This window comes from Schistocerca serialis, chromosome 4 (genome assembly GCF_023864345.2).
Source record: "Schistocerca serialis cubense isolate TAMUIC-IGC-003099 chromosome 4, iqSchSeri2.2, whole genome shotgun sequence".
NCBI classification, from domain to species: domain Eukaryota; kingdom Metazoa; phylum Arthropoda; class Insecta; order Orthoptera; family Acrididae; genus Schistocerca; species Schistocerca serialis.
In genome coordinates this window covers 48,420,730-48,435,585 of record NC_064641.1, presented here as the reverse complement: position 1 = coordinate 48,435,585, position 14,856 = coordinate 48,420,730, and the positions used below count along the sequence as shown (strand labels likewise).

The 14,856-nt window shown below is 38.6% G+C and overlaps 1 protein-coding gene across 3 annotated transcripts in view; it reads left to right on the top strand.

The window, feature by feature from the left end:
- Nucleotides 1–14,856, top strand: part of LOC126475361 (exportin-5) — a 197,251-nt gene that overhangs the window by 20,752 nt on the left and 161,643 nt on the right. For all 3 annotated transcript variants that reach the window (XM_050103176.1, XM_050103177.1, XM_050103178.1), the window contains exon 2: nucleotides 5,298–5,587. In XM_050103176.1, coding sequence (XP_049959133.1) covers nucleotides 5,303–5,587 — 285 coding nt within the window. In that variant the 5' untranslated portion in view covers nucleotides 5,298–5,302. The remainder of the gene's footprint in view (nucleotides 1–5,297; nucleotides 5,588–14,856) is intronic.

Sequence of the window (14,856 nt, the reverse complement as noted above, 5' to 3'; positions counted from 1 at the left end):
TACAACTGATGATAGGATTCTAAGGGCGTAACGTGTTGATGACCTCTTTGCAAGTACCTTTGTGTGTTCACATCACTTCAACTGATAATTGCTTTCTCTGCAAGTAGCTCTCTTGTTTTCTCAGTGACTATAATATTGCTGTCATCAGTGAGGAGATTTTTTTTTCATAATGAGTACCACTACTGGCAAAGTCATTGATGTATATCAGGAATAGTATGGGTCTAATATGCTACCTTGTGGAATCCCTATATTAATGTGTTTTGGTTCTGATAAGTGTTTTACTAAACGTTTAGATCTATTTGAAGTATGCGTTGTCTCTACTCTTTGATCGAGATCAGTCATTAGCAACCCCTGTTATTCTTAATGCTTCTAATTTATTTAATAGAATCTTGTGGTCGACTGTATCAAAGGCCTTAGAAAGATCATTTTTGTAATAATGGGGTACTTTGCCCCTCTACTGAAACTGAGCACTTAATAAAATCTTTACATTTATATATTTACATCTACATCTACATTTATACTCTGCAAGCCACCCAATGGTGTGTGGCGGAGGGCACTTTACATGCCACTGTCATTACCTCCCTTTCCTATTCCAGTCGCGTATGGTTTGCAGGAAGAACGACTGCCGGAAAGCCTCCGTGCATGCTCGAATCTCTCTAATTTTACATTCGTGACCTCCTCGGGAGGTATAAGTAGGGGGAAGCAATATATTCGATACCTCATCTAGAAACGCACCCTCTTGAAACCTGGACAGCAAGCTACACCACGATGCAGAGCACCTCTCTTGCAGAGTCTGACACTTGAGTTTGCTAAACATCTCCGTAACACTATCACGCTTACCAAATAACCCTGTGATGAAACGTGCCGCTCTTCTTTGGATCTTCTCTATCTCCTCTGTCAACCCGACCTGGTATGGATCCCACACTGATGAGGAATACTCAAGTATAGGTTGAACAAGTGTTTTGTAAGCCACCTCCTTTGTTGATGAACTTTGATGAACTTCATTTTCTAAGGACTCTCCCAATAAATCTCAACCTGGCACCCGCCTTACCAACAATTAATTTTATATGATCATTCCACTTTAAATTGTTCTGCGAATCGTCCAGTCGATTAAGACTGACATAGCTCCCTTGTTTGTTGCATGTTTGGAAGAGGAACCACAAATACATAATTTTCATTGCGATTGCAACATGTGCAAGAATTAAATCAGTGATATAACTAAAATATGAAACTTTGGTATCAAACACCTCTGAAAAATTAAAAACACGTATGTAACACTGCTGTAAAGCACATGAACACATGAACACTTGCTGACACTTCATCCATCACTATTAATCTAGCATCTGATCCCTTCTCACAGGAGATATATCACACTACATCTGAAATAGAGCAGGCAACTCTCCATCCATTCCAGATAACAGTAGCAGTAGAAAACCCAGAGGTATCAGCATAAGATCGAAAGAATGCCTCCTATAGGTGAGAGTATTAAAATCCTAAAAGTAAACTGCTAAAGCATTTGCAATGAAGTTCCAGAGTTTGAAGTGCTCGTGAAAAGCAGGGAAGCTCATTGAAACCTGAAATTGATAGCAGTGAGACTTTTGGGGAAAATTTAAGTTTATATTGGAAGGATATGCAGATGGGAACTGGGGTTGGTATATTTGTAGCAGTAGACAAGAAACTCAGTTCCACTAAGACAGAAATTGTAGCTGCACGTGAGATTGTTTGCCAAGACTCAGTATCAGGCATGGGCATCAAGCAATAATTGGATCCTTCTGTCACCCAACAGACTGATCTCCTGACGTAACCAAAAACTTTAGAGAAAACCTCAGTTCACTTGTGCATAAGTTCCCCAATCATACTGTAATCATCAGTGGAGACTTTAATCATCCAACAATTAATTTGGAAAATTACAGTTTTGTTAGTGGTGGATGTGACAAGACATCTTGTGAAATATTACTAAATTCCTTCTCTGAAAACTTCCTAGGTCAGATAGTGAGGAACCTCACTACTGATGGAAATATATTGGATCTAATGGCAACAAATAGACCTGATTTCTTTCAGGATTTTCATACCAAAACTGGTGTCAGTAACCATTATGCTGTTGTGGCAACAATGATTACCAGAGTATGAAGGAAAACTAAAACAAGCAGTTAGATATATATGGTCAGTAAACTAGATAAAAAATCAGTAGTGTCATATCTCAATGAGGAACTTGAAACTTTCAGCACAGGGCAGGAGCATGTAGGAACTATGACTGAAGTTTAAAAGTGTAGTTGACCATGCACTGGATAGATATGTACACAGTAGGACAGTTCATAATAGAAGGGAACCTCCATGGTATACAGTTGCTATAAAAAACTTCTAAAGAAACAGAGCCTACAACATAATAGGTGTAAAACAAAGTATAGGACTATAGATAGATGCTGAATGAAACGCTTTTGGCTTCAAGAGAACAGTGTGTGATGCCTTCAATGACTGCTGTAGCAGAATATTGTCTAACGATATTTCACAAAACCCAAAGAAATTTTTGGTCGTATCTAAAGACTGTTAAGGGCATCAAAGTGAGTGTCCAGTCTCTAGTGAATGAGACAGGATCTGAAATGGAGGGTAGCAAAGCAGAAGCTGAAATACTTAACTCTGTTTTATAGTGTTCCTTGACAAAGGAAAACCCAGGAGAATTGCCCCAATTCAGTTCTCATACCACTGAAAAGATGAATGAAATAATTATTAGTGCACACACACACACACACACACACACACACACACACACACACACACACACACACACACACAAGAAAGTGCATCTTTTGCATGCATGACCGCTGTTTCTGCCTGCACACACAAAGCAAGTGCATCTTTTGCACGCATGACCTCTGTTTCTGCCTGCTCCAGCAAGAATGCTGGCCGGGGATAGAAGTCATGTGTGGGAGGTGTGCTTGCTTGTGTGAATTTTTGTGTGTGTTCTTTTCTAAAGAAGCTTTGACCGAAAGCTCAGTGTGTAACAGTCTTTTGTGTTGTGCCTGTCTGCAACTTGAGCATGCCATCTTTGCAGTGAGTAGCAGTCTATTTTTTTTTTTCCATAGTATTGTTGACATTCCAACCTGGACTTTCCATTATTTCACTATTAGCTTGTGTCATCTGCAGACATGATCTTGGCTGCAGTTTCTGAGGTGAGGTGTGTGTGTGTGTGTGTGTGTGTGTGTGTGTGTGTGTGTGTGTGTGTGTGTGTGCGCGCGTGCGTGCGTGCGTGCGTGTGTGTCATTTATGTAAATAAAGAACAGAAGGGGTCCTAACACATTATTGGGGGTACACCTGTTTCAACTATCCTTTCATCAGATACTAATCTGATTTTATGGTCAGAATGAACAGATGCGAGCTCCACAATGTGTTATCTATTTTAGTAGTATGAGGGAAACGACCTGTTTTCTATTCCTTTTATCCCCGTTGCTTCCAGCTTACATAAAAGAATTTCATGTCTAACAGTACTGAAAGCTTGAGAAAGATCCAAATTAACTCCCACAGCATTGTTGTTGTTATCCAAGATTGTTACTATTTCATTGGTGTAAGCCAGTATCGCTACTTCTGTACTTCTGCCTGTTGAAGGCTATGCTGATTATTGTTCAGTAGACTGCGGTCATTTAAGTACTTGGTGATTATTTGTTTAATTAATCTTTCAGTGATACAAAAATAATTTGTTTCATTAATCTCTCAATGATAAAACGTCACCATTTGGGATCTTCTTTGACTTAGTGCTGCCATTTGATTTTGTCAACCTTAATATTTTATTAGAGAAGTTTCATTTTTATGGTATACATAGTTCCGCAGAGGAAGGCTTACTTCTTATTAAAGCAGAATTCAAAAATTTAACATATGCTGTTTGAGTGATAAAAAGAGGGACACCGTGTCGTGTGTGGAGAGAAATTAAAGTGGGAGTCCCACTGTTGTTCTTACTTTATGTTAATGATCTGCTGTTTTATTTGAATCAGGAGGCAACATTTGTTCTGTTTTCAGATGATACAAGCATTGTTTTGAACCCAAACAAAGAAGCACCAACAACAGATATAGCAAATTATGTTTATGTGAAACTTACTCTTTGGTTTTGCACAAATGGGCCAGCTTTCGACTTTGAAAAGCTGCAGTGCCTCCAGTTTTGGGCCATCAAAATGATCCCATTCTCTCATTAACATAGTATACCAACAAGGAATAATAAGCAGGGTAGAAAGTTCCAAGTGTTTCAGTGTGCATATTGATGAAAACCTACACTGGAAAAACCAAATAGTGCTCTTGCTAAAATGTTTAGGTTGGGCTACTTTTACCACAGAAATAATTGTCATACATGGAGATGTGCAAGTCTGTAAGTTAACGTATTTTGCATAGAATGTAATCTTCACTGTGACTCAGAGTGAAAATGTCATTCTGGAAACAATCCCGCAGGCTGTGGCTAAGGCATGTCTCTTCAAAATCCTTTCTTCCAGGAGTGCTAGTCAAGGAAGCTGGACAGGGATTCCCAGTGAAACTTTTGCATCTTAATGGAAACAACCTTGGCAACGTGTGGGCCCTTGCATGTGCTCCATACAGTCTCAGTCCCTCCGCATGGTATTTGCTTCATACCGAGTGGTAGACACCTGAGTGCAATCATTGTCCCTTAGGCAGCAGCAAACATTTTTCCGTGAAGTCATTGACCATCTTGTCTCACAGTGGTATAAATGTATTAACAGTTGTGATGATACTTTTGGAATAATAAAAGTTGATTTACCTTTTTTCCATAAGTCTCATTTTCATTAGATAGCCCCTTATATTTTATAAGAAACTGAAACCGAAGTTACTTCTTCTAACATAACCAAATTAAGCACTTGGGAAACGTAAGAATTCCTTTGTAGTTACATTTTGCTCTTGCCAGTCAACATAAAAAAGTAAGGTATTAAAGCAAAAGCCAACATACTCTGCTCTGCCCAGTATGCTTTGCTTCCTGTTGATGATTTTGCATGTAAGATGAGAAGTAATTTTTCATTCTTTGAATATTATCTCTTTGTCACTGTATTTAACACATATTCTTCTTAATAATCATATACTTTTTTATATATGCCATTTAAAGTGTTGTCTGTAAGTGCTCACCATTCCTTGGTTATTCAGTTAAGGCAGTCGATTATAGTAGTGCAAATAGAATTAACTAATTGGTATAGTTCTTGTGACACTTTTTCTAGTTAAATGCAGAGTCTGTTGGCTTTTTTGAGATTACTTGTGGTTTCTTTGTTTACATTTTGTGTTGGTTTTAATTTCTGCATTGTTTCGTGTAGGGAGAATGGAAGGTCCTGAAAGAGCTGATGTCTCAGCGATGGCTACGGATCTGGCACGTCTAGTGGAGCTCATGATGGACCCAAGCGTGCCTCAGGTGCAGAGGCTCGATGCATACACGACCTGTGAACAGTTTAAGGAAACATCACCGCTGTGTGCACAGTGTGGATTTTACCTGGCCCGAAACACAGAAGTTTCTCATATTGTACGTCACTTTGGATTACAGCTAATGGAACACTGTGTGAAGTACCGATGGAACCAGATATCACAACAGGAAAAACTTTTTATTAAGGTAATCACATACCAAAAATTTGTAGTAACTGCAAATTTGGAGCACTCTGCATAACAGTTAAATAATAACAGTAATAATAATAATAATAATAATAATAATCTCTGTGTGTATATGTTATTTCCTGGTACTTTTTACAAAAACGTATTCATAGAAGGCAAAGTTGTTACATTTAACGTAGAGACAAGGTAAAGAATAGGACTAAGGAAGGCATCATATAGAGGGAAAGAGCACTAAACATTAGGAATCGTGCATACTTATCAATACTGTGTGAACTACTCTATTTATGTGCAGATGATAAAAGCCTTCATTAAAATCACTTGAATGTAGGATAAAGCAGTACTTTTTCAACAGGGGCTTAGGTTTATTTAGAGGTTCAACCAGCACATTTTTCGACATGTGCTCCCAATTGGTCTCCTCTAGTGTTCCTGTTGCATGCAGTTGGTTGAAGGAGACACTCTTATCACCTTGTGGAGTAATTAGCCAGTATCAATTGCATGGCTTTTAAGCTTTGTGCATGTATACAAAAAAATAATCTCACTGCTACTGTGGTAGTGTATGTTTCAGCGTCTGTGTGGCTGTATGTTTTGATGTGTGTACTTTTACTAGAAAAAGAGCAAGAGCTTGAAAGCTAGTGTGAATACTGTTTTCTGTTACGTTTTTCTATGTGGTACACACTGGTCAGATGTAGGTGAATGGTTGCCTTTCTCATATATTAAGTATAATTTCTTTACTTTTGGTGTGACAATCTTGGAAGCACTGAACTGCACAATGACCAATATTGTGGTTCTTGCACCACCATCTACTCTCCTTCCTGCTGCACTTGCCTGTCTCCTGTTTATCCATCTGTGTGAACAGACTTTGCTGTCTCAAGTTGTACTGGTCTTGTTTAAAGTAGTTCACTCGTATGCAAAATAATACTGAAAAACAGTAAATTTCATATGACTTCATTCCATACGACTTTTGCCCTACACAGTTCTTCTTTAGATTCCCATTTGTCGCAGTTGTATTACCAGAATACCAAATTGTTTCACATTTGATGTCTCAAATTGTGCATATTTTAAAGAAGAGAGAAAAATAATAAAACTCTTCGCTGATGTCGTAAAAATGTTAGGCAACGCCCTCTTCGTCCTGTAACATTTTTGTAGCTGCTCATCTAACCCCAACAAATCTTGTTCACTTTATATAAGAAGTACCCACAGAACCAGATACTATTGACAATGACTGAGTGTCTGTCCCATTGTCAGAACAGAAGGAAGAATATTCTTGGAAGAAACAAATAATAATGAAATTGTTAAAACTTCTTGCAGCACAAAATGCTTGTATACACTTAGTAAAATGTGTGCAATTGAAATAGAAGAATTTACTACTTCATTAAAATTGTCACTCCCCATAACTATAAGTTCCCATAACTATGAGTTTTACAACCAACTATATGTACAAGAACATGCAATGAGAAATTGCCTTGCTGGTACACTACCTAGTAATTTTTGTTCACCATATCAAGAAAAAAATTTTAACTACCATCCAAAGTGGACTAACAAAATCCCATTCTATTTCAGATATTCAGATGATACATTAATTTTATTTGAAGTTACAGAAAATGAAATCGACATCTTCCACTCATAGTCACTGACATGAAAATATCACATTTACAATTAAACATGAACAGAATTGTAAAATAAATTTTCTAGATTTCTAAATCACAAGAAACGGACCAAAGCACAAATTCAACATCAACTGAAAATAGGGAACCACAGACTGTATAACACACAACAGCTCTTGTCATCCAAAAGCACACAGAAAAGCATAGTTTTGAATCTGACTAGAGAGGCTAATAAAGTATCCATTGACTAAAGAAAATCTAACATCTGAATTAAAGTCAGAGAGAAAAACAGCAAAAAATAATGGTTACAACCTCATTATAAATGATAAAATGTGTACCAGAAAACTGCATACAGTGTGCCGGAAAACTGCATACAAATCAAAAGAGAATAAAAGAAAGCATTACCTTAACAAGACAAATTACAGCATATGTACACTAATCTTTTTGGACATCAGATAAGTCACCTTTTTTTGTGAAGTGGACAATTTTAAATTTCTGAACATTTGAAGCTAGTTGCCAATCTTTGCTCTTAACCAGGATCTGACTGGTTACTTATGCAGCTTTTTTCAGACAGTATTTTATTATAGATAATTGCATCATCTGCAAAAAGTCTGAAGTTAACATAATACTGAACAGCAATTCATCATTATACAACATGAACAGCAAGTGTCTCAACACACTTCCCTGGGGCACAGCACATTTTAATTCTACTTTTGTCGATGATTGTCCAACAAAAATACAGGGTTATTCTAAATGATGGACCAATTTTCAAAACTTCGTATTTATACAAATCTAAATCCAAAGTGAACAAGCTTTATACCAATGAAAAGAGGAAGTTTCAAAGTTTTTTTCATAATGTTTGAGATCAATTTAATAAATTTAATACTTTGTAATAATTTGTAATTTTTAGTAATTATTTAATAATTAGAAATGTGTTAAATGTTATAAATGTATGCAAATTGGTGTCTGTTGACTTTTCCACTAAGGTGGAATTTCACTTCATTGCTAAAAATTACACGCTGTAGAAATGTGTCATCCTCCATCTTTGCTGGCACATAACCGCAAAATGCGAGACGCTTCTCTTTGCCATTGGGGTTGAGAGCCTGCACAAGTTGCAATCAGTAGGGCTTGTACAGCAAATGCCTTCTCTGAACTTTCCATTCAGTTGATTGGCTTCATTGTTAGACTTAGTGGGACTGCACACAAAACTTCCTTGAATCTGTCGGACATCACCCTGAGATACATGTGGTCATCCTATACTTTTTCCTTTGCGCACACTCCCTGTCTGTTTAAATTGCTTAAACCAACAGCTAATGCTTATGCAAGTTGGTGGTGGAATACTGAATTTGGTACAAAATGCCCACCGCACTGCAATTTGCTGCTCACCTTTCACGAACTCAGGAACGCAGGAAACCTTGTGCTCCACACTTGTCATCTCTCTCTCACAACTGACAGCGAAATGGATTGATGGTACTATTGCCCTGCGAACTCTGCTGGCCGCTTCTGAAACCTTTGCCGCTGCCCGCCGAAAACGTTGAAACTTCCTCTTATAATTGGTATATAGTTTGGTCATTTTGGATTTATACTTGAATACATCATCATTTAGATAACCTTGTAATATGCTACATTGTCCTTACCAAAAAACCACAACCCAGTCACAAATTTCATTTGGTATCCCATGTACTTTTGTTAATAAGTGTTGCTGTGGTATTGAGTCAAATGATTTTTGGAAGTCAAGAATCCTGCATCTACCTGACTGCTTTGATCCATGGCTTTCGGGATGTCGTGTGAGAAAATTGCAAGTTGCTTTTATCCTGACCAATGTTTTTGGAATCCACATTAGTTGGGATAGGGGCAATTAAGCTAAGAATATTTTTTAAGATTCTGCAACGTATTTTCTAATATTCTACAACAGATGGATGTCAGAGACATTGAAAGACAATTTTGAGAATCACTTCTGTCACCCTTCTTGTAGATCTGTTTCTCTTATTGTAGATAGGTGAGAACTATGCTTTCTTCAAATTACTGGGGACATTGTTTTGTGTGATCTATATGATATGTTATGGTTAAAAAAGGGCAGACTCTAGCACAAATCCTGTATATAAATTGATTGGGATTACATCATCCCCTGGAGCTTTGTTAACTTTTAACTGTTTTAGCTCAGAGCTACTGACTAATATCTGCATCAGTCTTCTTTGCAGTGCTGTGAGAATCAAATTGGGGTAATATTCTTGGTCTTTTCCTTTTTAAAGGAACATATGTAAAATAGAGTTAAGCATTTCTGCCCTTGCTTTGCTAACCTCATTTTCAGTTCCTGTATCATCTTTGAGTTCCATGATGCCTTGACACCAACTTCAGGACCACTGATAGTTTTCACATATGAAAAGAATTTCTTCGCGATGTGTGAGAGGTCTTTGAATAACATTCTGCTACAGTAGTTATTGAAGATCTTCAGACATTGCCCTGTTGACAGTAAATTTTCATTTCACTTCTATCTAGCTATGTTTTGTTTTATGCATATTGTGCAATATCCACTGTTTCTGTAGAAGTTGTTCTACACAATGGACCATGGATGGGCAACCAGCAGTCTGCAGGCCAGATCTGGCCCATGATTAGTTTCAGTCTGACCCATGGAAGAAATTAATGGGAGAGAGAGCGAGGCACTCACATTGTACTCCACCTGTGATGCATTTTCAGACATTCACCAGTTTGTTGCTCACATTATTCCAGTTTGGTTTCTGCATAATACAGCTCATATATGCTAAATTCAAAGATTAATTTGTGAAATGTTATAGAAACAACCCAGGCCTATGCAATTAGTCTTTTTGGACAAATATTTTTAAAAATATATTTGCTGATAGTGCTTGTGGATATTAGCAAAGTAAATTTCAAACACGCCAACGACATGCTTGTGCCCAAAAATTGCTTTCTTTTAGGATCTGCTCCATTATGCGGATGGATCCAGATAGGGAAATGGTCACTACCATGAAGGTCGTTGTCCACTGCCCACTCAGCAGTGTCCCCAAGAACGGGCGAGCAGAAGGAGAGATCTGTGGCTGTAGACGAACCCGTAGCGGTACTAGAATGTGTGGCTTGACCCATGTTCAACAGTATAAGATCAGTTGTTTGTAGCATATCCTCAAGTACCCGCCCCTTGGGGCTAATTGCTTCTAGACTGAGAGTGCCTGTCTTTTTGCTGTATCTTGTTTTACTATTCTTTCTTGTATTAACATTAGTAAAAAATTCTTGTCCTTTGCAGACATATTGAAACACTTCAGCCGTTGAAACTGAAGATAATTTATAAAGAATTAACGGCAGCCAGTTGCTTTCATAGGTGTTTATTTTTCTACGGTATTTCAGATGTTCACATTTATTTACATGTTGTGAATGTTGTTTCTTTACTAATCGTATTGCACAATTTTGCAACAGAAATTTTAAGACGGTAATTGTAAACCGTTGGAACTAAAGAGACAATATTCACGATGCGTAAATGAAGAAGAGGTGAACATAAAATTAATGTACTCTCAAAAATGTGTATTTTGAAGCACACTTTGTTGGTGTGGCATGTCAGGAAAGGGGAGACATTCATACTGGTGAATTACCCTATGTCTAGAGCACTATAGTTTTGACTTTTGCTGCTAGGAATGATGCTGTCATGTCACGTGATGAGCCAGCATAGGAGCTTAAGTAAGTATGTAAATCAGGCCCACATGGCACCAAAGGTTGTGCCAACAACTGCCATTGAGGGTCCCTCCTATCACAAACTGTTCTACTAGGTATATATTTATCCAGTATAACAGAAAATCCTGGATGGAATGTAACAATACTATGAGAAGGAAAGTTGCCACTCACCATATAGTGGAGATGCTGAGTCGCAGATAGGCGCAACAAAAAGATTTTCACACCTAAAGCTTTCGGCCAATGGCCTGTGTCAACAATAGACACACAAATGCACACACTCATGCAAATGCAACTCTCACACACGACTGCAGTCTCAGGCAACTGAAACCAAACTGCGAGCACGCAAATGCAACTCACACACACGACTGCAGTCTCAGGCAACTGAAACCACAGTGCGAGCAGTGGCAACTTTCCTTCTCATGATACTGTTACATTTATCCAATATAAACTTGAGCCAGAGTTCCTCTAAATGATCCTGCCCAGAGATAAATGTTCCTCTTTCAGATGTGGCATTACTGTCGCTTTATCAACTTATTTGGGTGTGTAAATCTATTTGTATAAGTGCCCTTTTTTACTTTAATAATCACTTTTGCAATAGCTACCTCTCAGTCACTGATGTCAGTTTAAATGTGAACACCATCCAAGAAGTAAGAGCTATTTATGACCATTAGATCTAAAATAATTTCGATATGGGAAGGCTTCTGAATTATTTGTTTTTTGTAGTTTTCAGAGAAGGCATTGAGTGTTGTTTCACAAGATGGCTTACCCACTATTTGTAAAACTGTGATTACCCTAATCAATTGTTAGATGATTAAAGTCTTCTCCATTTATGACAATAGAATTGCAGGGCATAAATAATTGCAAGTTAGGTTTTCTTAAATTTTGTTGTTAAAAATATCACACCTTTTAGTTTTAATTCATTTCATGTCTTCTGCTACATGAAACTTGCAGACAGTGAACAGATATGTGTTGTTTACATCCTTGTGTTTTTTACGTCGACTGCTGCCTGAAAGTTATCTGTACAACTTACTGAAACATAAAGGTTTTATTAATTATTATTTTATTACAGTTCAAGAGTGTTGTGCTTTTCAGTTTACTGTAAAAGTACTATCATGTGTAACAGATTTGGATGTTGTCGGAGGTTGGTTAGTATGGGAGAACCATTTGTATTAGTGTTTCACTTGATGATTGTAACGGGGAAGCCAGTAAAGTGTCAGATCAGGCTTTTCTGTTGAGTTGTACATTATATAGGTGTGAACAGAAAATTGTGGAATTAGGAAGAAAGATTTCTGTGCTTCAGGAAGTATTAGAAATGGTGTATTTTGAATTAGATAGGTTGAGGGGCAGAAGAGATAATGGGAGCTTGGATAATGTGACAAATAATAGAAAAAAAGAAGTCAACTTCAGAAGTCACATTTCAGATTCCTGTTAGCAATCAGTTTGACTTGTCACCTGAAATAGGAGAAGAACGTAAACCAGTTTTTGAGGAAAGTAGAGTGCAGCAGACTCATAGGAATGACTTGAAAGCTAGACTGGTAGAAAAATCAAGTAGAGGGAAAATAGTCTTGCTGCTAGGCAGCAGTCATGGGGAGGGAGGGTAGACCAAATGGTACAAGAAAAGCTAGGTGTAGAACACCAGGTCACAAGCATTGTGAAACCAGGTGTGAGGCTTAGCCAGACAACAGAGAACATAGGTCCTTGCACAGAGAATTTGGTGGAGAAGAACTACATCTACACCTTCATTTATATTCCGCAAGCCACCCAACAGTGTGTGGCGGAGGGCACTTTACGTGCCACTGTCATTACCTCCCTTTCCTGTTCTAGTTGCGTATGGTTCATGGGAAGAACGACTGCTGGAAAGCCTCCGTGCGCGCTCAAATCTCTCTAATTTTACATTCGTGATCTCCTCGGGAGGTATAAGTAGGGGGAAGCAATATATTGAATACCTCATCCAGAAACGCACCCTCTCGAAACCTGGACAGCAAGCTACACCGTGATGCAGAGCGCCTCTCTTGCAGAGTCTGCCACTTGGGTTTGCTAAACATCTCTGTAACGCTATCATGCTTACCAAATAACCCTGTGACAAAACGTGCCACTCTTCTTTGGATCTTCTCTATCTCCTCTGTCAACCCAACGTGGTACGGATCCCACACTGATGAGCAATACTCGAGCATAGGTCAAACGAGTGTTTTGTAAGCCACCTCCTTTGTTGATGGACTACATTTTCTAAGGACTCTCCCAATGAATCTCAACCTGGCACCCGCCTTACCAACAATTAATTTTATATGATCATTCCACTTCAAATTGTTCAGCACGCATACTCCCAGATATTTTACAGAAGTAACTGCTGACAGTGTTTGTTCCGCTATCATATAATCATACAATAGAGGATCCTTCTTTCTATGTATTCGCAATACATTACATTTGTCTATGTTAAGGGTCAGTTGCCGCTCCCTGCACCAAGTGCCTATCCGCTGCAGATCTTCCTGCATTTCGCTGCAATTGTGTAATGCTGCAACGTCTCTGTATACTACAGCATCATCCGCGAAAAGCCGCATGGAACTTCCGACACTACCTACTAGGTCATTTATATATATTGTGAAAAGCAATGGTCCCATAACACTCCCCTGTGGCACGCCAGAGGTTACTTTATCGTCTGTAGACGTCTCTCCATTGAGAACAACATGCTGTGTTCTGTTTGCTAAACATTCTTCAATCCAGCCACACAGCTGGTCTGATGTTACGTAGGCTCTTACTTTGTTTATCAGGCAATAGTGCGGAACTGTATCGAATGCCTTCCGGAAGTCAAGGAAAATGGCATCTACCTGGGTGCCTGTATCTAATATTTTCTTGGTCTCGTGAACAAATAAAGCGAGTCGGGTGTCACATGATCACTGTTTCCGGAATCCATGTTGATTCCTACAGAGTAGATTCTGGGTTTCCAGAAGTGACATGATACGCGAGCAAAAAACATGTTCTAAAATTCTACAACAGATCGATGTCAGAGATATAGACCTATAGTTTTGCGCGTCTGCTCGACGACCCTTCTTGAGAACTGGAACTACCTGTGCTCTTTTCCAATCATCTGGAACCTTCCGTTCCTCTAGAGACTTGCGGTACATGGCTCTTAGAAGGGGGGCAAGTTCTTTCGCGTACTCCGTGTAGAATCGAATTGGTATCCCGTCAGGTCCAGTGAACTTTCGTCTGTTGAGTGATTTCAGCTGCTTTTCTATTCCTTGGACACTTATTTCGGTGTCAGCCATTTTTTCGTTTGTGCGAGGATTTAGAGAAGGAACTGCGGTGCGGTCTTTCTCTGTGAAGCACTTGTAGTAGGAGGAGATCATGTGGAATTTGTGGAGGTTGTACAGTGCCACGACCAGCTCTGGCTTAGCACAGCTGTTAGCCATGGTAAGAAAGAGCTCAACACATAGCTTTTGTTTGAAACAAAGTCTTATACCTGTGCATGCCTGTTGCAGCAATTGGGATGTGGATATACACAAATCATGGCCTGCACCTGAATAGAAGAGGGGAAGGAAAGATTAGCTGAGCATCTTGCAGAAAGTGTGTCGGCCCACAAGCACAAAAGACAAAATCCCTGTGATTACTTGACTCAAAGGTGCACATTTTTAAGGTTAGAGTTAGGTTACAGACTGACAGTATTGAGAGACATTACAGGAGAGCAGATCTATAAAATATGCAGGTGTTCACAGATAGATAAAATTAGTTTGTTTCATCAGAAAATTATGGGGCTGAAAAGCAAGATAGATGAGCTTCTTGTTTGCATAGATGATGTGGAAAATTCTGAAGTGTTAGGTATTCTGTCTCTCTCTGAACACCACGTAGCCACAGGGATGGAGAAGTTAAATTAACATTGAAAAACACTTATCTAATAATTTAACAGTCTAAACATCCCCTCTAGGAATCTTTCAACATATTTATGAGAAATATGTATTATTAAGCTACTTGTCAGCAAGAAGAAACAGTT